Genomic DNA, 26,410 nt, shown 5'->3' with positions numbered 1-26,410 from the left:
GCGAACCATATATTTAATCATATAAATTCTTTCATATATAATCAATTATATAGAGACCATATACCACTAATTACATGAGTCAAAATATATGGATATATATATCAAGTTTATTATATTATACTTATAAATTATATATATACTATCCATATATGATAAGAATATATTGAGCATTATATGAGATAATATATATAGAAAAATACAAAACATTATATACAAGTAAATATATTATGATAAATATATAATCCAATATATGTAAAAAACATATATTTTTCAACATAGATATTTTTGCCGCTATATATTTATCACATATTCACCATATATTTTTTTATATACTTTTAATAGTATATAGCTTTTCCATGCGGGTATACTTACACTCGAACGGATGTGTAATGATTACCGGAATAGTATGTCAATGATTACTATGATCGTATAGTAGCTATTACCAAAATATTAAGGTAACCTGTACCATAGTAATATGGAAACGATTGCTATAATGGCATAGGAATTATTAACATAATTTTATAGGAACTATTCCGATATCATATAGGAATGAAACTCATATAGATTCGAATGGTTACTGTAATATTCATGGGCGCCATTCATATTACCGAAATTGGAAACAAACTGTTACCATACTTAATGGGAACCATTTCCATAATATTTTGTACTTGTTACCATAAATTTCTCTCCGTCTACTTAAAAAATAATAAACTATATAGTCTTAATTTTCAACAGATGAAAGTATATGTGAAAATATAATATTCGATCGTACAAAACATCTAAACGGCTTCAAAATAAAAGGAATGCAATTAAGTTTCAATAATTCTGTACCAGTTGCCACTATAAATGCTTTGGTTATTAACAAAAGTGATATTAACAGGATATTCAGAACACTTGGAGAACGACTCATTGCTGAATCAGTAATCAAATCTTTGAATGTGTCCATAAATGTGACTTATGCTTTTTCATTTTTTAAATTCACAACCCAAACAAAAAGAAGTGTTGAGTTATTGGCTGATCGGTTCATAGACTTACACATACATCCTGGTGATTTTTACCAGGTAACAAAAAAAATGACTGTATTTAACTTTATATATTCAACGCATCCAGTTGTTTATGCGAAAATGATGATAGCAACCCACAATCGCGGACTTATGACACCATTGGAAAAAATGTTCAATTTTTACGGCTGGTTGACCATTATCGCAACAGCAATCATTCTGCTGATGGTATTCATTGTTGTATATTCATCAAACAGTCAAAAAACCAGCAGATTTTCATTTGCGAGCTTCGAGTGCTTGAGACTTCTGATAAACAATTCGATTTACACCCGAATGGACACAGAAAGAATGCGAGTATTTTTTTTCGTTGTATTTTTATATTTTTTGATAATACAGGCGACATTTTCTGGCCATCTGGCGGGATTTTTGACAAAACCCGAGTACAGAAAAAACGTCGAGACTCTAGAAGATCTTAAGGATCCGCAATACCTGACGATTTACGCAAGTCCTAACACTTATGAATGGATTAAAGATTCTTCACTACTAAACAAAACAGTATTTATTTCAAAAAAATGTATTGAATACATCAAATTCAATCAATCGACAGCTTGTATCGATCATAAAAGTCATTTTGCATCGTCTATGACTTATCACAATATACATTATTCCAAGAATTACGTATTTACTAAATTTCATGCGTTGTACATGCGTAAAAATTGGGAGTTGAGGTATCGCATCAATAGAGTTGCGATGGCTTTGAAAGAATCTGGCGCTTATGATAAAATAGTTGGAGGTTATACGAGAAAATTTGATAAAAAACTTGGGTCAATAGGTGCTGAATTTGCGGATGATTACTACCGGCCTGTTAATTTCGAGGATATTATATTTGAATTTGTTTTGCTCGCTACTGGTCTTTTGTTATCTTTCATCTGTTTTATCACTGAGTTTTTCATTGAAATAATCAAAATTCATAACAGATAAGTACGGAGACGTATGAGAGTATTTACATAACCAGCAATATCTTTCAAGCGTACGATGACTTTGAGTTGTCGCAAATTATTCGTGAGATTGTTTCGAAATTTAAGTAGAAATTTGTAAATTTTGATCCGAAATATTGCACACTTCAAGCGCAAAAGCGATTAAGGTGCGCACTTTTGGATTTCCCAACATTTTTACTTTTTCATGACAGCAGCTCCTGATCTTAACCTAGATATAAATGAAACATATATTTGTATGAGTAAATATTTAAGTTTGTTCAATGATTGATATCTCAGATAAAATCAACTTAGGGTGCACTGAATATTGAGCGTAAAGCTTTTCTTGATTTGTTGTAACGGAAAAGCGTTAGTTGTTTTCGGGGCTTGTTGGGAATTGGATCAAGACTTGTAGATGTCTGAATTATTATTAAAATGAATAAATTTGTAATAATTATTTGTGTTTTTTTTATACGAATTCAATTCGGTAATGGAAAAATAAATTCCACAACTGACAATGGACTCCGTTCCTTTACTCAAATCATGGTAAATATTGAAATAATTTTATAACTTCAAATGGCTCGTAAACTATCGAATTTAGGTAAAAAACTAAGAAGATTGATTTTGTAGAGAATTTAATTTCATACAAAAATGTATTCGTTTATTTTTTTGTATTTATTATAGAACAGCTAGATTTTTTAATTAAGAATAATAAAATTCAAATGAATAATTTTTTCGCATTTACGAAATTTAAAATTAGAATTCTGTTTAAACTATCAGAGTTAGAAAAAAAAATACAACGGAATAATTTTACGGAAATTAAATTTTCTATAAGAAAGGTCTTTATAAATTTAATCATAAATTTAATAGTTTACGAGTAATGTTTACTGAAACTTAAAAGTTGCTGTTATTCGTTGCATTGTTATCAAATTAATAATTATTTTTAATTCAATAGAAAGATATTATAGAAAGTTGTGATGAAAAATTTGGCATAATAGCAATATATGGAAATTGTGATGACGAAATGATACGTACATTTAGTGAATTAAATACGAACAATATAATACTGATAAATGAAAAAAATTTGACAAATGATTTTACCGTCTATGAAAAAATAGACTTATTTATAAGCATTATTGAAAAAGTTGCTCCTGTTGTGAAACTCATAGAAAGTAAATCCAACCCATCGATTCAAATCAATACATTTTTCATATTCAATAAAAATGATACACTTGATATTAATCTCGTCGATGTATTCGATTCAATAAGAATAGCATTTGAAACTGTACAAATATATTATTGCTGGAAATCAGTAATAAAGAATGAAATCATGATGAATATATTAACTCACAATCCCTATAAAAATTATGCACCATCACAATGGATGTATGTAGAAACAGTTCAATTTCCGGATAATCGTACTGGTTGGACCTTTTTTTATACTAATTCTTCAACAATTATTTCAAACAATATGATCAGTAAGTATTAATTTCGAAATTATATAATGACTAGTTTTCTTTTCAACTTCCCGTTAAGAAAGTTGAAAATTTTCAAAAAAAAAGGGTAGTTGTTGGTTTTGGTCCGATTTTCGAAGTTAAGGGCTATAGCCCTTACACCCTGCTTACAAAATCCGATAGGTTCTTATAGCTGTATGTATAAGGTCCTATACGACTACGGCACTTTTCATAGAACTCATTCATTCTTATAAAATCTCTATGCGAATTTATGAGAATTCCCTCACAGATTTGAATCACGGTGGAAACACGGTGGGTTTGTTCCATTTTACCACTGTGATTACGCGGTGTATCCACCGTGATTCCACGGTGGCTTGACCACTGTATATACACGGTGTTTTCACTGTGATTACGCGGTGGATACACCGTGGAACCACGGTGGTGAAATAGCACAAAGCTACCGTGGAATCACGGTGGATACACCGCGTAATCACAGTGGATACACTGTGTATACCCGGTGGTGAAATGGAATAAACCCACCGTGTAACCACGGTGGATCCACGGTGTTTACACTTCCACGGTGTTTCCACCGTGATTCAAATATGCGAGGGAATCTATTGGATTCTATGAGATTTTCTAAACAGGTTACCTTCGATGACCACAGTCACACGCGTCCATGGTCCGAAACGGGTCCGTATCTTTGAGATAAGGAATTCGAAAAATAATTTTTTTCTAACATTTCCGGGTTCTTTTCGCAAGAATGCGCCGAAACAAGCAATAAATTTTCATATCGTTGCGTTATTCCCAAAACCAACGTAGTTATGGGCTACCTTCGAAGACAGATTTTTGTTCTCGACCTATTGAAAATAACGTTTTCGAGCTCGTTGAGCTTGAAAACAGCGGGAAGTTCCGGGGCTGGCCCATAGAGTCAACCGAATTCTAAATTTTTTTGTTAAAATAGTATTTCTGTATTTAGTGCGACTTTATATAAGACGCAACGAGCATCTTATACGGAATTGTACTAGAAATATTAATTTTTGTAAGAAATACCGGAAAAGTACACCAATGAGTGCCAATGGTCGATAGTTTACCGGCTGCCGGTAATATAAAGCGCATGAAATACAATCGAATTTTCCATCACGTCTAAACGCTAGTCAGGAGGCACGGAAATTTTCTGAAAATTCAGACTTTTTGAATGTATAGCGGGGGTTAAGATTAAGGGGAAAATCCGACTTAGTGGAATCAAATATTGGAATTTGTCTATACGTAAAGTGTTCTAGTATTCTCGTAAAAAGGAATGAACAGTTTGTAGATTTGGTAATAAAAATAATGGGATAGCCTGAATTGGGAATCGAACTTACACTATATTTGTTACGCGCCGAGTGCTCTACCAGTTGAGCTGGAATTCGACTGTATGGTGAAAAATTTTGCCACAAAATGACTTATTAAGATACTTTGATATTTTTTTCACGGAAGCTATAGCGCATGCAACTAAAAAATATTATTTTTTCCACGGCTGAAGTCACAATTCGATCTAATATTTTTAGCCGCTGACTATTGGGCACTCAATGGTATATATTTCGAGTATTTGATAGAACAATATATTTAATTGTTTTTTTTTTTTTACACAGGTACAGATTTGTGCAATGATGTAATATTTGACCGCACAAAATATATAAGCGGCTATAAAATTAAAGCGAGAGTAGTCGCAAATATTGATGTTAGGATTTTTAAGGTCAATCAACTACTGGTTAAAGATTACTGGGAACTTTATGGCTCATGGCAATGCAACATCGCGAAATCAATACGAAAATATTTAAATTTATCAATTAATGTAACTTTTGGTTTTCCATTAAAAACAAAAAGCTATACAACGAATGCATTGATTAGGCTGATGTTAAGGCAATTAATAGACATAGATCTCGCGCAAACTAGTTGGGATGATAGACCGTATTATAATTTATTTAATTATATTGATGTGTCATATCCAGTTGAATACTATGAAACAACAATAATTACTCACAATCGCGGACTAATGACACCATTGGAAAAAATGTTCAATTTCTACGGCTGGTTAACCATCATTGCAACAACAATTATTCTAGTGATGGTTTTTATTGTTATTTATTTATCAAACAAAACAAAAAATAACTCAAGATTATCGTTTGCTATCTTCGAATGCCTGAGACTGCTGATTAATAATTCGATTTACACCCGAATGGACAATGCAAAGATGCGAATATTTTTTTTCGTAATATTTTTATATTTCTTGATAATACAGGCGACATTTTCTGGCAATTTGGCGGCATTTTTGACTAAACTCGAGTACAGAAAAAATGTTGAGACTCTAGAAGACCTAAAAGATCCGCGTTATCTTAAAATTTACGCAAATGTTGGATCTTTTCGTTATGTTAAAGATCCGTTGTTATTAAACAAAACAACATTCATTCAAAATCATTGTATCAAAAATATAAAACATAACGAATCTATAGCTTGTATTGATGAAATTGAATATTTGAAATCAGTTATAGCTCAATATAATTTGCATTATTCAAAAATAAGTTTATTTTCTAAATATGTTTCATTGGCAATGAGAAAAAATTGGCCGCTCAAAAATCGTATCAATAAATTTGTTATGTCGGTTATACACTCTGGGATTGCAGACAAATGGATAGAACATGATAGTCGGAAAGCTGATTACCAACTGAAAGTTATGGAGTATAAATTAACGCATAGTTATTATCGGCCAATAAAATTTGAGGATGTGAAATTTGTGTTTACTTTATTAAAAGCCGGTCTGTTCTGTTCCATCGTTTGTTTTATTTTAGAATATTTTATTTAAATTTATGATCGAGTCAATATTCAATTATCCTGTGTAAAGTTTGCGTTACTACAATATTGTAAATTACTCGATATATAAAAAAAATAATATTGTTTTTTAATTATTTTTATAAACCAAAAAAATTCAAATTTACCTGAAATTTTTACTCGAATTCAAATCTAATCATTGGAAGACAATTTGAAGGGAATTATTTAATAAAAAAAAAGAGATGACGTATGGAGTAAAATAACAAAGTCTTTGATCATTACAACAAGTTGATCCTCAAGTAGATTCAGTAGATAGCGACAAGGTTGTTAATAATTCTTTTTTATTAAAACCGTGGACATAAAGGTTGGACTGAGGCAACAACACTCGGTGGTCTTTGGATAATGTCGTGACGATTAAACATTTATAGACTCTAAAGTCTAACTAATGTCTTCATGAACCTACACAGTAACGAGTCTGCACCGGGTTTCTGAATATTAAGTCTCGGTCTCATTAGTAGAACGTACGTATTTTTATCTACTTAAATATTAAATAATGTCTCTGATTTAACTGCTTACGAGTTAATTAAAATTATTTGGTTTTAATAAATTTTTTTTCATTTTTTTTTTTTTAAGCTGATAAAAAAGAAACGAGTATGTACATACAATTAGGATGATGGCATAATAGTAAAGAGAGATAAATAATGTTACTCGCTGGGGAATCGATGCTATTGATCCAGGAATAAAAGAACTACCAGGTGGTCTTTGATCTTTATAAATTGATATTGAAGATAGTAAACATTTGCCAAAATCCTTTTATCGGACGTTTTATTTTTACTTTCCATTGTCTTTTTTTTGGAATTTTATTAATCAAAGGGTAGGGGTTATTGATCCGATTTGGGGGCGAGATGGGTCAGATATAATTTTTAGTCATTTATTGTCAAAGGGATATCATTTAATGTATGGTATAGAAATTATTTTCATCATTGGTCATTTTAAGTGGAACGAAAATTGGGTTCAAATGCAAATAAACTAAAAATTTTCTAAATTTCGATGAGAATTAAATAAAAAATCGAGTACAACGAACGATAAAATAATCAGATTTTCCATTAAAAAAACCCAACTCGAAGCGAATTGACCTGAGCAAAAAACTAAAAGTATTTATTTATAATGAACCCTCGAGGGGATGAATAGGAAGTGTAGGAATGTAATTCATTGGTGAGTATCTCAGCAGTAGATCAGACAGCTTAAAGTAACGCCCACGCATACCCTTTTGTCTTTTATACAGTGGGTAAGGAGTTTTACGAATAACAAACCCACCGTCGAGAGACAGCCCGTAATATATGTGCGATAGAACGAGAAAGTAAAAGTTTAAAATAAAAATAAAAATAATAAAATTACAAGGGTACCGTGCATACTATGGTAGCCTCGGGAGTTTCGTTTCGTTTAAACTCACTACTTAACTCACCAAAGAATACTTTCCAAGGGATCTTACAATTACCCATTGTCCGATACGGTAATTTATGTGGAGACCGGACGATCCACAATAATATCAAAGATACCAGCCAACTAAACCAAATCAACAAGTTAAATAATCTACACAATTCGGTCTCTACGCCGATTATGGAGATTGTTTCACTTGTGTACCGATTGTCTGGTGCCCTGACAGCTTCCCTGTCTTTGAATTGAGCAGAGGGTAAGACGGCCCACTCTCATGATGAATTAAACTTTTTAATTTTACGAAATAGTTGGGCGCCAGTGATATTAAATTACGGCTCATCCAGAGTTTCATATTCTCTTGAGTATATATCTATATATATATGTATATATGTCGGTAAAGCGAGGCTCGATAAAGCCATATGCAACGTTTACATCAAACTCACAACTCACTAAGTAAGAATCGTTTAATTAATTAGTACGAAGACTGATTACGGCGCCCACGTAACTTGGATCCTCGTATCTGACGGTGTCTTGCGATGGAAATTCCTAACCCATCGTCTTGACTACTCCATATACAGCCGCTATCTACATCTACATTGGAATATATTTGAAAACCGAGATGCGAGATCCAACGATGTGAGACGTGAGAAGCGAGACGGGAAACTACCACTCGGCTTTAAGTCTATAGTTGTAATGCTCATAGGGTGGAAAGTGCACTTGAAAGCTTCAGTTACAAGTTTCTTAACCTATAAATACCTCGATTTTCTCAACCGTACACATTCATTTTAAATTTAATATCATTACTTCGGTCTCAAGATAACTTGAGAATTTTTTGAACTCAAAAGTGGCCGTATTACGGAAAAGTTATACTAGAATATTCATTTTAGGCAGTTGGTAAAAATTTTTCGTTAAAATTATCGAAAGCTATAGAGAGCCTTAAAAATAATATAGGATAGTAATCAGTAGTTAAATAAAAAAATATTCCTACTCTCTATACATGAATTAGTGGAAATTTCATTATTTACGTTAGTGAAGCAGTATTCACTTCATAATCAGTGTATTTAAATAACGAATTAGTAAATTCTCATTAATAAATTTAGTACTATAATTTTCACTAGCAAATTAGTGATTTTCACTACTGAACTAGCGATATTTTCATAATTTCTACAAGTGAAACTGTTATTCACTTCTTAATTTATAAATTTCACAATTTCACTAGTAACTTTAACTAGCAAATAATTAAATATTTTTCTAGATATAAATATAATTAATACTTACGATGCTATTTTTAAAAATTTTAATAAAAAACTTTCAAAATAAAAAAAAATAGAAGTACAGAACAATAATATATTTATATGAAGAGTACGTCAATCATAACATCACGGATTTTTTATTTCTTCATCAGTTATTGTTTGGTATCATAACGAATATACTTTTTACACTCACGCGATCACATGCGTAGGTCAGCGCAGTGGATAGCATCAAAGACTTTGAATCGGAAGGATGCAGGTTCGAGCCCAGCAGTCACCGGGATTTTTTCGTCATTCAAAATCATGTAGACTTCCTCTAAGTAATGATTCTAATACATTAATCACATTTCGGATCTAATTACAAGTGTCTTATATTTTTTTCGCAATATAATATTTTTTTTCACCGATGAAATCAGTGGATTCCCATATTCACTTTTCAATTTAGTGGATTCTCATATTCACTTATCAAATCAGTGAATTCCAATATTCACATATTCATTTAGTGAATATTCACTAATTCTGCGTGGTACGATTGTAGCATTGACAATTAGTGAATATTCACTTGAAATTAGTGAAAAATCACTAATTCATATTTAGAGAGAATGGATACTCAGAAAAGATGATATTGATATGACATCAACATGGTTCTGTAGAGAGTCTAGGATTGAAAAAAATTTATATTGAAATGAAATCTATGGAGTCTGTTTTTCGAACATCTGATCGGCTAAAGACAGCATAAAAATATAGACAGCTGACCCAAAATAAATTTATAAAAAGCGACAAGCGTGAAACATAAATTCTAGTAATAATTATAAACGACCGTATGGCACATTTAATTAATACATCAATATATATTAATAAATACATTCTTATAATTGAATTAAATTTAAAAGCTATAATGAAATAAAACCAATTTCCTGGGATACTTTCTCAAAGTTTACTTTTAAATAATTATTATTTCACGGCAGTTGGCTCCAAGACGATTATAAGACACGAAAACCGTAAAGTTTAAAATTTAAAAACTATTTAATTACGTGAATTCAGATTATATATTTATAGTTAATTAAGTCCATCATCTTACGGTCATCAAACACGGCGACGGCTAAGTGAAAGTTTTATTTTTATTTTATATTCTACGATGATTGGCACCTCTCTATTAAATACACAGACCACCTAGAATATGTCTAAATATATATATATATTATATATAGAAAAAAACATTTTTTTTAAATTGCTAAGAACCGATTTATAAATTTTTGATTTTTTGAATGGAAAAAATTTTGCAAATGCAAATCATCGATTCAAAAAATGCCAATAGATATTTTAATGAAAAAAGAAAAAAATTTTTGAAAGAAATTATAAAAATTAACGAGTGATTCATAAGCGACGCAAAATATAATAAAATCGGAAGAGATCACAAGCCATAAAAATAGAGGTTATGGTCCAAGATAACACTAATGCTTCTTAAAAATCTTTCTACATCCTTAATAAAAAAAATATTAAAAGTGATTGATAGCGCGGCGAAGTGAATAAATAAAAAAATGTATGACGGCATCGCGGGGTAATAAATGATGTGAAAGAAATTAAAAAACAATTAAATAAGAATTGAGATATTTTTTTATTCTTAGTCAGAGAATCGCTAAATCTGTAGATTGTAGGAATGTCTTATATATATGTATACTAAATTATGAGTTCGAGGAATCGTGGGATGTTAACTTGAGATGGAGAATAAATTACCGATCGAGATATATGAGGGTATTGAATAGAATGGTTGCCTATTTTCGACTACCTGCGGTCGGCTTGTGACCTAAAATCATTAATATTCGATTAAGAAATTTTAATATCGAGGATTGTTGCTATATTAGTCATCTGGGGCAATCTGGATCGAGGATTATTATTTTTGGAATGATAAGAGAAATTAAATTGTCAATTATGTTATGTTACGAATTGATCTTCAATATTATATAATATACTTTAAAAATAGTTCAATTTTCTACTAAATTAGTCGGTAGTTACTTTCCTTAATCACTTTAATTTTTCTACGATTTGATTTTGAAAATTATTTATAAGAAAATTTATTGGTTTTTAATTCCAGGGATCTAGATTATCTTCAAATCTGATTAACTCTTTAAATATTAACTATACGTAAAAATGCATAATGACCTTTTTTGAAGAAAATTCAATTTCCTGCAAAAAAGATTCTTATGAATTTTCCTTAATCTCTGTAACTTTTCCGAAAATTTCATTTTCAAAATTATTCATAAAAAATTTTAGTAATTATCAATTCTCATCATATAGATGTTCTTAAAATCAAATTTACTCTTTAAATATTGACTTTAGATGAAAATGTATGAGGACCTTTTTTGATGGGAATTTAATTTTCTACAATAAAGGTCCTTATAAATTTTTCGGTACTTCCGTAAGTTTTCTCAATATTTGAAAAAATAGATAATTTTCTTGTAAATATACAATTCGCCTTAAATAAATAAAATATATATATATATATATATATATATATATCTTTGAATTCATTGAGCTTATAAATAATTCATAATTTTTGATAACTAAATAATTGAACATTAAAAATAGTCTTATCACAAAAATGTCATTTAGAAGGCCATAAGATGACAAGTGAATTGTCAGCAGAAATAACCTCGGATTCGCCATTTCACTATTCATATATATATACAAATATATATAAATGCAAGTGGCATCCTCGACATTCCCACGTAGGATTTCAACGTCTGTAGAAGGAGTCGACAGCAAAATGAAGAAAAAAGTAAAAAGAAGGAATGAAAGAAAGAAAAGATAGTGAAGCTAGAAACTGGAAACTGGAAGCTGGTGGAAATTCTCGTGGATCAGCTCAATGAATTATTCACGAATAGGTCACAGAGTCAGAGGACCGAATTTTAGTCAAATCATTACATTTTATCTCTCTGTTATTATTATCATCATTTATTTTAATTTAAAGCTCAAACTTTGTCATGATTTACTCAATTTATTAGTTTTTTAATAAATAAATTAATTTACTAGTAATTACAAATTCACAATTAATTAATTTATTTATTTGTATTATACTTCGAGTTTAATTAATATAAATAATACTGCTAATTATTTATTTATGAGTTCGACTAAGTTATTAATAAAAGGATTTAATTTAATAATTTATGAAACGCCAACTCAAATTATCAGATATTAGGTTAAAGTTTATTTTTAATTTTTAATCCACTTTTATGTTAAATTTTGGGAAAAGATTCAAAAATTAAGAAAAATGCATGAAGACCTTTTTTGTAGGAAATTTAATTCCGAACAAAAAAGCTTTCTATGAATTTTTCGGAAAAATGGATATTTAAATCAGGATAATAATTTTTTCGAAAGTATTTCGGATTATAAATTTATGATTTTCATATTAAAGACTTTTGGATCAAAATTTTGGGAAAAGACTCGAAAATTAAGAAAAATTTGTGGAGAACTTTCCTGTAGGGAATTTAATTCCGAACAAAAAAGCTTTCCATGAATTTTTCAGAAAAATGGATATTTAAATCAGAATAATAATTTTTTTGAAAGTATTTCGGATTATGAATTTATCGTTTTCATATTGAAGACTTTTGGATTGAAATTTTGGGAAAAGCTTCGAAAATTAAGAAAAATTTGTGGAGACCTTTCCTGTAGGAAATTTGATTTCGAACAAAAAAGCTTTCCGTGAATTTTTCGGAAAAATGGATATTTAAATCAGAATAATAATTCTTTCGAAAGTATTTCGAATCATAAATATATGATGTTCATACTAAAGACTTTTGGATCAAAATTTTGGGAAAAGACTCGAAAATTAAGAAAAATTTGTGGAGACCTTTCCTGTAGGAAATTTAATATCGAACAAGTAAGCTTTCCATGAATTTTTCGATAAAATAAGAATTTATATCAGAACATTAATTTTTTTCGAAAGTATTTTGAATTATAAATTTATAATTTTCATATTGAAGATTTTTAAATTAAAATTTCGGGAAAAGATTCGAAAATTAAGAAAAATTTGTGGAGACCTTTCCTGTAGGAAATTTAATTTCGAACAAAAAAGCTTTCCACGAATTTTTCGATAAAATGGAAATTTATATCAGAACATAAATTATTTTCGAAAGTTATTCTAATTAAAATTTTGGGAAAAGATTCAAAAATTAAGAAAAATTCGTAAAGACCTTTTTTGTAGGAAATTTAATTTTCTAGAAAAAAGGTCTCTATGCATTTATGCAAAATATCAATATTCACCCGGATAAACTTAAAAAAACATTTCCTTTGTAATTGAAAACGTCAATTAAATAAGCAGGTGCTCTATTTGAATTTTTCAAATTACAAAACCTTGATTCCAAAAGCGGCGATCACAAACCGGCTTGTTATTAATAAAAAATGATAAATATTGTTCCATATAAGGATAAACCCGCATAGTTGGCCAATACCAGCGGATGCAGTATCTCCTTAAGAAACTTATAATTTAAAATTATAATTATTTATAATCCGGTTGTGAGTTACAAGTTTAAAGTCCTTCAATCGACACATGTGATAATTGTCGTTTAGTGGCAGTACCCGAGCTATTCCCAAGTAATACAACTACAAGTACAAGTACAAGTACATCAACATTAACATCAAGATCGTGGATCGTGAATCGTGGATTGTATCGGAGTTCATACACCTGTTCTCCCGCATTTATACAAACCGCCGCATCGCGTCACGCGCTATATTTTTTAATTCCATCTGTAACTTCATTCCATTACTCCTTTAGGAAATAACCTCAATGTACGCCAATTAATCCTTTTGTTTAAAATAAAACTAACACTTACATTAAATACAAACTCGAGGTCTTTTTTTATTTCGATTCAAATCTTAGATCGTGAGAAATAAATTTTTTCTACAAATATTTATTTTTATGCCTTAAATATCAATTCTACGTAAAAATATAAAGAATACTTATTTGTAGAGAATAAAATTGTCTATAAAAAAGTATTAGGGGAGGGTGGGGCAGAGCGGCCCCCCTGAAATTTTGACCAAAAAAAAAATTTTTTTTTTTTCGACTAATTACTATAAATCCGATATGTTTGCGCATTTTTACCCCTACGCATGACATTTGGGGCAAAATGGACAAGCCCAAAATTTTGAAAAAGTGATTTTTTCATATTTTTATCGTCAAATTAAAAAAAAATTATTATAATTCCACATTTCTAGCCCTACGCATAACACCTGGGGCAAAATGGACCAGCCGAAACTTCCGAAAAAATTATTTTTTCATATTTTTCGGCCGTTTCTCTATGGAAGAGGCAAATTTGGTCACTAAAAATTTATAAAAATTAAAATTTTTTTTTTAGTTGATAAATTTTTGAAATAAAGTAAAATTATAGAATTGATTTTTTTTTTATTAAATAACAATTAGTAATTTAGGTAATCGAGAGTGAACGATTTTTTACGCTTTAAAAAATTTTTTTCGAGTAATATAAAACCAAAAATAGTTGTCAAGAGAAAGAAATACATTCTTAATGATGAAAACAATTTAAAAAAAAAAAAAACGAAAAAAAAAATTTTTTTTATCACTTTTTGAAGAGGGGCCGCTCTGCCCCATAAAAAAAAAAAAAAATTTTTCAGAATTTTGGCAAAATGTCCATAAATTTGTTCGAAATAGGACAAAAGTAAAGTGATCTTATGGTTGAAAGCCACAAAAAATAATAATTGGCTTAGGGGGGCCGCTCTGCCCCACCCTCCCCTACATGAATTTTTTGTTATGTTTGTAACATTTGCCAAAAAAATCGAGGCAAAACTCTAATAAATAATTTCCGTGTCTACTAGATCTGAGTTGGATTCGATGTAAAAAAAAAAATGTGAAATGTATTTTTTATCGTTTGTAAAACAGCTCTTATCATGAGACTGACTTGTAGTAACTCAATTAGAAAATCACAAAGCCGTTGAGCGTTAAAACCCCACGAGGTTGTTAAACATGAGGGTTGGGCTACATGGACGTGGATCAGAGTAAACAGTTGATAGTAAGAGAGGTCCAGGAGTCAAAGGGACCCCAAGTGAGACAGAGATAACGAGAGAGATACCAGAACAGGGAATAATTCGGTTAGCAGCAAGTCTAGTTGGTATACCCCCAGGTCGATATATCGCATCCATTAACGGTATGCACGATCAAACCTAATTATAATAGATCCTCATGACCCCTCGGTGATATGCCCACCCATTGTCCGACCCTCGATCAACATTTACTCGCGATTTTTTGAAATTTAAATATAAAATTATCATAAATTTTCAATCTCCGATCCATTTTGCCCGCTAAAATTTTAACTACTGCGCCATCTATGATGATTTTCTCTGGGGACTTAATCTGGGGCCTCACAAAGAGAACCCATAAGATTAGCAAGCAATTTTTTAAAAATTGTGACCCTTACGCTGTCTACATACCAACAGAAGCGCGAATTTCAAAAATTCAAAATTAAAATCCCTGTAATTTGAGTTTCAATCATCAGATAATTAAAAAAAAATATATCAAATGACAACTTGAAGTACTGACTTTTAGATAGCAGTAGCCAAAAATCGAATCGACGAAAGAAATCAGCGAATCAAATTTTAACTTGTAACTTTTGAAAAAAAATTTTCAGGTGAAATTGAGCTACGGGCGGACATCTTGTAGTTAAAACTTTGAATTGAGCTTTTGATTGACTCGGTTCGACAATGAGGTAATAAGTTGTAATTGTTTACAGGGAAGGGACGGCTCCATCCGGCCTACAGTCTGAGTGGAAGCGAGGGGGAGGAAAATTCAATAGGACCCCGAGTGACCCGACTGGCAACGTCGCAGTCAATTTACTCTCAAAGTCAGCCTGGTCAGTCCCACAATCACTACAACACAGCTCACAAACGTGGCGGCACTAGTGGATTTCAGCAGCCGCAATTGTATCACGTGACGAGCAGCGCCGCTGGATTGAGCGATACCCCGACCTCGGGAAACGCAAGCGACGAAACTCTTACTGACTGCGAGCTGACCCATCTTGCACGCGAGTGGAACGGTAAGTTAATAATAATAATAATATTTCCAGGTTAGGTTAAATCATTGTGTGACATGATAAACGAGACAGCCGATAGTGTCACGCACGCGGTGATTTCAGACGTCAGAGGGTTCACGTTGTCACCATGACGTATTACTTGAGGCTAGAACAGCGTACTCAGCATCTGTCGCCTTCTCAAGCCCAGTAATATGCTACAGTTTCCCACCTGCTAAAAAAAAATCTTAAATTGATGATTTGCTTCAACTAGTCAACGTCTAAATCATTTTCCAAACGGAAGATGTACTAAATTTGAATTTTTTTTAAACTTCATATCTAATTATCTAATCAACTAAATCAACTAGAGACTTCCGGTTTGGCTCAAAATTTTCTTTACACTTCCCTCTATACTTCACGAAAATTTCTAGCCTCAATTTTTCAATTAACTAATATTTCGAGTGCGTCAAAGATCAATTTTCAGAAAAGTTTACCGAAATTTGTAGTTTTTCGTCCGCCATTTTGTTTCGAATTGCGATAGAGCGAAGAATCAAAATTCGCATGATTCCTCAGAGTTTCAGGAGTGACTTAAGAAAAATGTCTATAATTATCTTCATAAGTTCTGGAGATAATTAAAGACACAGATGGCAAAAAGCAAGAACTTGACCAAACAGCAACGTAACGATTTGGCTGAAATAATTAATGAACAAAAAATCTGAGGGATGATTTGGGTTTCGTCAAGCAAGTAGGGTAGAAGAAAGTCGGTTATTAATAACCGGACTTGGAAAATTATGAAACTGATGAATAATTCATAAATAAGTTGATTCTCATAATAAATACTCGGTAATGAATCGGGAGATAATATAAAAGTAAAATGATTTTGATAAATATATTTTGTTAGTGTAATCAAACAGAGATATTGGTCTGGCAGCCAGCGTCGAAAGGAAAATATCCGGCACTTTGTCTTTGACTGGGATACTTCCGGATGAATAAATTCACCCAAGAAATAAACCGCTTCCGATGCGAATAGAGTTTTAGTTTAGTAACAAACGGCAACTGAATAACTTAACTTACCAGAAGTACAACAACAACAAGTATAAATGAATACAAGTACAAAAGAAATTGAATCACAAATGAGTAAGTCATCATCGATCATCACAAGACACCATTAACTCGACGTATTCACCTCTGGGATTTCGGATCTCTCGGATCTCAGAGGATAGAGAAGGAATTCTCGCCTAAAGTTAACTTTGCTGACTACAAACTAACAACACAATAAACTAGTCATTCACTAAACTTGTATTGGGGAACTATATATATATATATAGAAACTACACAAAAGCTATTCGTTAATATTTCATTAGCTCGTATTCAGTTCAAGTCTTTGATCGGGTCATCTGTCATCAGTCATCGCAACTTGCGACTGAATATTTTAAAACCGAAAATTTAAAGTTTAGCGTAAGTTGGATTTGGCGCCCAATTTAGGTAGAATAATCGCAACGGGAGCTATTTCAAAGTTTAATGAAACTCTAGGCATCTCTCGATAAAGTCTTGGTTACAATATAGGATGATGCTGAGCAGAGCGCTTGCAATCAAGCCCCTGAGCTCTATACGACCGAGAGTTGGGGCTCGAGCCAGAGGGTGAGAGTTAGAGGGTGAGGTATAGAATGATGAGTCTCTTTATAAGATGTGTGTATCTGTTATCCGTAGCTATTATTACAGTTATCAACAATCATGTTGACATGCTGTCATGTGTGTATGCCACTCAGATGTATAGATTAAACAGCAAATGTGGGGTTAGGAGGATTAGTGACGTGATATTGTCATTCTTGGGTTAGCATCGTAAAAGGTATTTACTATATATGAGGATATTTACTTATCTTAGATATACGCTCATATATTGTGCTCATATTTATTCACATTTACTAACAATAAACTTCAGTAATTGGTCTAGGGATTTTAAATATGTGATTTTTTTTTCTTAAATTTTATTTTACTCACTAAATATCGATTTTACGTACAAATGAGCGAAGACCATTTTTGTAGGAAATTTCAATTCCTACAATAAAGGTCCTTATTAATTTTTTTTAATCTCTGTAACTTTTCCTGTAATTTCGATATTTTTAAAATTCATTGATTTTCACAGAATTGTGTTTCCTTTTAAATTAAATTTACGTGGTAAATACTGAATGTACGTGAAAATTTATGAGGATCTTTTTTTAAGGAAATTAAATTTCCTATAAAAAAGATTTTCACAAATTTTTCTTAATCTCTGTAACTTTTCCTGTAATTTCGATATTTTTAAAATTAATTGATTTTTACAGAACTGTGTTTCCTTTTGAATTAAATTTACGTGGTAAATACTGAATGTACGTGAAAATTTATGAGGATCTTTTTTTAAGGAAATTAAATTTCCTTTAAAAAAGATTCTTACAAATTTTTCTTAATCCCTGTAACTTTTCCGTAAATTTAAAATTTTAAAAGCGAGTTGCAAATAATCGATCGTAAAAATAACTCAGACCTAAATATTCAGATAATAATTTATCTTATGCATTAACAATCTACTCCCTTATTCCCTTATATCCTCACTTCCTTACCGTAGCTCTCATTCTCGAAACGTCTCCCCGAGGAAATCGATTTCCAGACTATATATATACATCCTCAGGAGTTCGACTGGGACTTAAAAGCCACTTCAAGAGCTCTTACACTAACTCTTTACTTAGATTCAATCTCCAGCTGTCATATTCACCTCCGGTTATCCAAAATCCCATCATCAAACCAAAAATAATCTTGTCGAATCAAAATTAAATTAACTGTCAATTAATTTATGAAATGAATTAATTCAATTTAAAATAGATATTTATATAATTTAAATTTATCAGACCACACTGGCTAATTTATTCCTCAGTAATCGATATTGTAGTACTTGTTCTTGTTCTTGGTTGTACTTGTGTTTTATGTGTCATGCGAGTTCACGAGAATTAAATACCCCGTTTCTGGTTGTACGATTTAAATGTTACCATTCCATGCAAATTACTACATATCTGCATGTTCAACAGTAATTATATTAAGACTTTGTATCATAATTTTTACCAAATAGTGTAATCAATCATAATTATTGCCATTTAAATCTTTATAATTTAAAAACTTGAAAATTCCATCGTTCGTAATTTGCCCCTACTTTGTACGACTTTAATAAAAAAATTTTTGTCAAATCGCTACAACGTTTTTTCAAAAATAGAGTTTAAAATTACTGGTGACGTTTTTGTTTTACTATAAGGTAATTTTTAAAATTTTTTAACCTCTAAATATATAAATTTCAAAATTAGATATTTCAAGCTTTAAATCAAAATTTTTTTCACCCCAATCGGTCAATTCAAATCCAAGTTATAGCAATTTTAAAAATAAAACCGCGTCCTAAGGTCGCGAGTTCGAATCCCGTGGGTGACTTTTATAAAAAAATTTTTTTTTAAACCTCATAGTGTCTGCTTCAAAATTCCGAAGGTCATTTTGATTAAAAAATTCTTTTTGAAGCTCTACAGAACCGGAAACTGACATTTAATAACTTTTTGAAATTCTATATTTTTGTTTTCAGCTCCGGAAGAAAGGAAATTAATTTTTTAAAACAAATTAATTTTTGTCAGTAATTAGCTTATAGTTTGAGCTTTAAAACAAAAGTTTTTTCATTGAAATCCGTCAATTTAAATCCAAGTTACAGAAATTTTAAAAATAAAACCGCGTCCTAAGGTCGCGAGTTCGAATCCCGTGGGTTGCTTTTAGAACAAAAAATTTTTTTTAAACCTCATAGTGTCTGCTTCAAAATTCCGAAGGTCATTATAATTAAAAATTTCTTTTCGAAGCTCTACAGAACCGGAAACTGACATTTAATAACTTTTTGAAGTTTTTTATTTTTGTTTTCAGCTCCGGAAAAAAGGAAATTGATTTTTTAAAACAAATTAATTTTTGTCAGTAATTAGCTTATAGTTTGAGCTTTAAAACAAAAGTTTTTTCATTGAAATCCGTCAATTTAAATCCAAGTTACAGAAATTTTAAAAATAAAATCGCGTCCCAAGGTCGCGGGTTCGAATCCCGCGGGTGACTTTTGAAAAAAAAAAATTTTTTTTCTTCAATTTTGAATCTCCGGCTTTAAAAATCGACTCAAATACTTCCTATGATTTATTATGAGCAAATAAAAAAATAATTTGATTACCAGCCCACCCACGAAGTTTTAATTTATCAGCGAATCGATACCGATACATCTAGATATCGTGTGTCCGCGATTACCATACAAGTTGTACATAAACTTATTTACTTATTCCGTAGTGAATTGTCGGTAATATAAATTTAATCGAGTAGTTTTATCTCAGCCTAACAAGTTAAATAATGTCCAACATACTCTTGCACTTATAAATTTTTATTGTATATATTTTAACATAATTTTAGAGTTTAAATTATTTTTAATCACTCAGTCATTTTCTAACAGTAAAAATAAATAGTTATTAATGTTTTGTGTGAAATTATAAATGTAAATAAACATTAAACGAAACGGGGAACAAATAAATATAATTACGTGTGCTGACTAGCTCGCCGTGGGGTTTCCTAAGTTATTCAAACAAAGAACCTGTTTGGCTCCAAAGACCGATATCTGAGTCTTTGTGAACTGCCTCTTACTTATTTCATTTTATTTATTACTCTGTCGTCAATAATTTTTTAATTTTAAATTTCTCTCCGTAAAATTTAATTTTTTTTTATTTGCTAATTTTTAATTTATTTTTAATGTGATTCAAGTTCGCCAAAGATCAGAGGCGTCTAGATGACTTCTTATTATTTTAATTTAATATAAATAATTTATTTGTAAGCTTTGAATCGGCGATTTTTTTCTCAAAGCAATTTTGGACTTTTGTGATTTTTTGACTAAAAATTCGAACCTCTGTAACTTGGGTTAGAATATCTGTAGAAAAATTGAAAGAAATTGAAATTTAAGTTCAAAAATCTTGTGTTAAGATTTAGATGCCAAAAAAGCTGAAAAAAAAATTTTCCGATGGTTTTAATGGGCGCCAAAAGTAAGCGGCAGTAATTGGAAAATTCTAGAAAACAGAGACTCTGCTCTCTAAATATGAATTAGTGACTTTTCACTAATTTCAAGTGAATATTCACTAATTGCCAATGCTACAATCGTACCACGCAGAATTAGTGAATATTCACTAAATGAATATGTGAATATTGGAATTCACTGATTTGATAAGTGAATATGAGAATCCACTAAATTGAAAAGTGAATATGGGAATCCACTGATTTCATCGGTGAAAAAAAATATTATATTGCGAAAAAAAATATAAGACACTTGTAATTAGATTCGAAATGTAATTAATGTATTAGAATCATTACTTAGAGGTAGTATACATGATTTTGATTGATGAAAAAATCCCGGTGACTGCTGGGCTCGAACCTGCATCCTTCCGATTCAAAGTCTTTGATGCTATCCACTGCGCTGACTTACGCATTTGATCGCGTGAGTGTAAATAGTATATTCGTTATGATACTAAACAATAACTGATGAAGAAATAAAAAATCCGTGATGTTATGATTGACGTACTCTTCATATAAATATATTATTGTTCTGTACTTATATTTTTTTTTATTTTGAAAGTTTTTTATTAAAATTTTTAAAAATAGCACCGTAATTATTAATTATATTTATATCTAGTAAAATATTTAATTATTTGCTAGTTAAAGTTACTAGTGAAATTGTGAAATTCATAAATTAAGAAGTGAATAACAGTTTCACTTGTAGAAATTATGAAAATATCGGTAGTTCAGTAGTGAAAATCACTAATTTGCTAGTGAAAATTATAGTACTAAATTTATTAGTGAGAATTCACTAATTTGTTATTTAAATACACTGATTATAAAGTGAATAATGCTTCACTATCGTAATTAATGAAATTTCCACTAATTCATGTTTAGAGAGTGATCTTTCATTTGACTTTTTTTGAAATTTTGTTCGAGCGTTAGGGGTCGAGATTGAAGAAAAATTGAGTTCGGTGATAGTCCGAGTAAAAAAGAGACGAGCGAAGGGGAGAAATATTTAGAAATAAAGGAGATTGTAATATATAAATAGTGTATAATAATTATAACAAGGATATAAAGCGGAGTAAAACAATGGAGGAAAGAGCTCAAGTGAAAAGCTATAGGTTTCCGTTTGCCGGTAAAATTAAACTGTGCCACGGGTCGTTTTCCTCTTTCTAGTACTTTACTTGTGCTTAAACTTGTATTTCTCCAGTACCAGCAAGTACTATAAACTTGCTGGGTTTATTGTTTTCCCTTAGCTAGAGAGTAATTTAGAGGACCGAGCGCCCAGAAAATGTTAAAGGCTTCCACTGAAACTCGAATCGATTTCATTTTATACCGACAAAAAAAAATAAACTAAAAATATAAATTAATGACCGAGCTTTTACCCAAAAAGCGCGTTTATTTCTTTTCTTTTGTTCCAACATCAATTATTCAATTCTTTTAATTAAAATAATCCATTGTGTTACCATAGAAATTTACAAACTTGGAAATTTTATTACTCACCTTCTAATCGATCGATTTAATCGACTTTTTTTTTAAATCGATACACCAGAGTCTACAAAATCCAATAAAAATATTTTCGCGCCTTTATTTTTTCATGAATTTTTTTCAAAAAATTAATTCTGGCCATTTTTTCGGTTTTTTTGACCCGTAACTTTTTTTCGCCCATTTTGACTCACGGGCTTTGATTCAGACCACATGAAGAAGGAGTAAAAAAATAATGAATCAAAACGCGCATTTACAAGCCGAGTTATTGAAGAAAAGGATTTTGGTGAAAATCCGAAATTTTTATAGTCATAAATTCATAACTTATTTTTGGGAATACTTTCAATGATTTTGGCTACTGGATCTTTCTCTCCAGACTTCGGGGTATCTTGAGAAAAAAAAGTTATCAAAATTGACCAATTACAGGGGGAATAATCAGAAAAATAAAAGTGTCCGTCGAAATTGCTTATAAATTTAATATTTATGACCCTCAATTAATTTTATGGATTTTAATAGCCAACATCACACGTTAGCTTCTGGTGTTGATGAAAAAATTCCATGGGTATAAAGAGAAAAAAAAAATATTTAAATGTAACCCTACGCCCATCAGCGGACCCAAGAAAAAAATACCTTTGGGCGCATGCTGAGTAGAGCGTTTAGGTCCCAAGAATATTTTCTTGATAGATCCTGGCACGCCTTCCTGATTTATAGCCTCTTACTAAGAATTTAAAATAAACAAAAGTAAAAGAGAACTGATTTGACGCGAATTTTTTGTTTAAGTAATTCCGTTACATAAAAAATGTCCGTTAAAGTTCGGAATTATTTAAGATCGATAGTGGGTGTTGGTAAACACGCAAGCAATGCAACAAGATAGTTCTGGACTTGGTTAATTATCAAAGACTCCAAGCTCGTGCACCCGGAAGCGGAAGTTACTGTCGTCAGGTGTAAGCCTCTACGAAGCTTACTTACATTTTATATCAGCTCGTATCTGCCTGAGATTCAAATTCGTACCGGGATCGCGTGCATGTCGACGAGAGAAAACTTTTCATAGTAATACCGAACGTTTAATTTATCCACCAAAACTTTTTCTAATTTACTATCCATCAAAATTAAACACCTGTCGAACCTAACAGTTATTTTATTAAGGGGTAATATGGGCAATTTAAATCGGCCATTTGGGAATTATCCAGCACGAAAAAAGTGTATAGGTGAAAAGTACGTCTCAAATTATAATTATATTATTTAATTAATTTTTTCAAATTTTTTATCCCACCAAAAAAGTACAGTTATTAATACCCTTTGATCAAATAGAAAAGAATAGATATTGATTTTAGAAAGCAGATTTTCATATTAAGATCGATCACAATGTATGTTTAAAGATGCTTAATGTGAGTTTAGAATAACCTATACACAGAAAAAAAGGATTTTTTGGCGCAAAAAATTTTTTCTTGTTCTAAGAAAATTTTTACTTGACCCAAGAAATTTTTTGTGTTATAAAGTGAAAACAAAACTTTTCTTGGGGTAAGAAAAAATTTTCTCGGATCAAGAAAAAAATCTTTTAGGCGAGAAAAAAATTCTTGAGCCAAGAAACATTTTTGTCTTCAATTTATAATTCAAAATATTTCTTGCGCAAAGAAATTCTTTTTTTTTGTGTACTAATCTGTATAATTCTTTTATATATTTGAGATAGATTTTTTATGTATATCCATTATTATAATTTCTACTCCTATCATAAATGTCTTCGATCAACTATAGTTCAATACATAAAATTCGAATATATTAGAAAGTATACAATCAAGTATAGTTTTAGATGTATTTAAAACTATACAATTATCTACATTTTCATGCGGGACTAACGATGGATTCGTAAATTACTAATTTAACGTATGATCTTGAAATATCACTTTAAGTGTCATTAAATAATTGTGTGCGTTTTATTTTGCGTTGAGGTGAACATCTATCACAGCACGGACGTAATTTAGGATGGCTAAAATTACGGAATCGAAGATTATACCTCATTGCGTGTGAGTTTTATAAAGTGTTGTGTCTTGGGAGGCCTAGTCTACTTGTTAGAATTAATATTTAGATTATTAAATAACATGCAGAAAAATATTTTTTGATTAAAAATATTATAACTTTTGAACCACGTGAGACAAAAATTCGGCTCTAGAATATTCTTGTAGGGCATTAAATTTCTTAAAAGAAAGTCCTGGGAGTTGAATTTGTAAACTTGATATTTCTTATACTAACAGGCTATCAAAGTCTAGAGTAAACAGAATCATACAAATTTAAGGTTTTATTTGGATTTTCCAAATACTTTTCTTTTACTGTGATCGATAACAAAATATTATTTGTTACAACGTGGATATTGTTGGTGATTTCATTGCACTACATGTAGAACAAATTTTCTCGTAGCATTGATATTTTCAATAATAAAGCCTTAAATTTGTATGATTCTGTTAACTCTAGACTTTGATGGTCAGTTAGTATACGAAATATCAAGTTTACAAATTCGACTCCCAGGACTTTTTTTAAAGAAATTTAATGTCATACAAGAATATTCTAGAGCCGAATTTTTATCTCACACGGTTCAAGAGTTATAATATTTTTAATCAAAAAAAATTTTTTTGCATGTTATTTAAATGGGAAATTTCAAATGGCTACCGACACCTTTTAAAATTGAGCTAAAAATTTTGCCCAATGGGAGAATTTTTTTCTCGATATATAGGTCCTTTTTAAGACGTAAATTCGATAGGTTGGTTTTTTTGGCTCACCCTACTATACATGTATACATGTTTGAATAGTATACAGTTCACTGTAAAGTCCTGCATTCAGTATACCTGGTAATGTTACCTTCCACTACCCCTTGACCCTTAATGAAGTAGTGGGAGTATTCTGAGTACTGAGAGTACTGGATGTAACTAATAATTTTTCTGTTATGGTTAGTCGAGCTGAAATTTTTCACCATCAAGTGTCGATTGTCCAGATTTAGAGTCATTATATTGCAAATAATTTAACATTATATTTCTGTCAATTTAACCTCATTTAATATTGTTTGTTTAGTTTAAATTCTGTGTGTACCTAATTTGACATTAATTAATATACTTATTTTTCTTTCGTATCAATAAACAATAATTAAACAATACCTGAGTAGTTATTTCTCACACTATTTAATCATCAACTAAAACTTAGATCTAATGTAATTTCACGTAGAAATCCATTGCGAACTGATACACTTCAGGTCCCTTTTGCACAACTTGTTATCAAAAGTATTTTATTGTAGTAGGTTGTACTTTTTGGAACTCACTTCCATTTGAGATTACGTCATCAGAATCACTAGATTTATTTGGTCAAAGCTTTAAGTATTTAATCCATTTGGAAGAATGTAATGAACTATAGATAATAATAATTATGAGTATGGAACTGATAAGTCTGTTGGCCTGATTTGAGTTAAGTCTGGGTTATGAGTTATAAATTATAAATTATAAATTTCAGCTTTTTCACTACATGTATTAATTATTTTGTATATGATCGAAAGAGTTCAAACTTGACGATTGAAAATAAAATAAAAATGAATAAATTTGTTTTGCGCCTAAACAATGAATTTTTTGGCTAAATGCGTAAGGACCTTTTCTGTAGGAAATTTAATTCTCTACAAAAAAGCTTCTCATCAATTTTTGCCTATTCCTGAAACTTTTCCTGAAATTATAATTTAAAAATAAAAAATAAAAAACACTCACCAGAAATCAGCAAATTGATGATTTTCTTGGGCCAATTAGCAGTGAAGATGCTGAAAAAAAATTAATAGGCAATTTCAAGGTCAGAATCAGTATTAAGTTTTCTTTAATGTTTTTTAGAAAAAGACAATTCGAAATTTAGTGAAAGAAAATCATCAGGAAATAGAAAAAATAA

The 26,410-nt window shown here is 30.6% G+C and overlaps 1 protein-coding gene across 4 annotated transcripts in view; it reads left to right on the top strand.

The window, feature by feature from the left end:
* LOC130674684 (teneurin-m) overlaps positions 1 to 26,410 on the top strand; it is a 247,571-nt gene that overhangs the window by 100,852 nt on the left and 120,309 nt on the right. For all 4 annotated transcript variants that reach the window (XM_057480088.1, XM_057480092.1, XM_057480091.1 and 1 more), the window contains exon 3: positions 15,665 to 15,967. In XM_057480088.1, the coding sequence (XP_057336071.1) occupies positions 15,665 to 15,967 (303 nt within the window). The remainder of the gene's footprint in view (positions 1 to 15,664; positions 15,968 to 26,410) is intronic.

Source organism: Microplitis mediator, chromosome 9 (assembly GCF_029852145.1).
Source record: "Microplitis mediator isolate UGA2020A chromosome 9, iyMicMedi2.1, whole genome shotgun sequence".
NCBI classification, from domain to species: Eukaryota; Metazoa; Arthropoda; class Insecta; order Hymenoptera; family Braconidae; genus Microplitis; species Microplitis mediator.
Note: the sequence above shows the minus strand (reverse complement) of the source record. Positions and strands in the feature narration are given on the sequence as shown.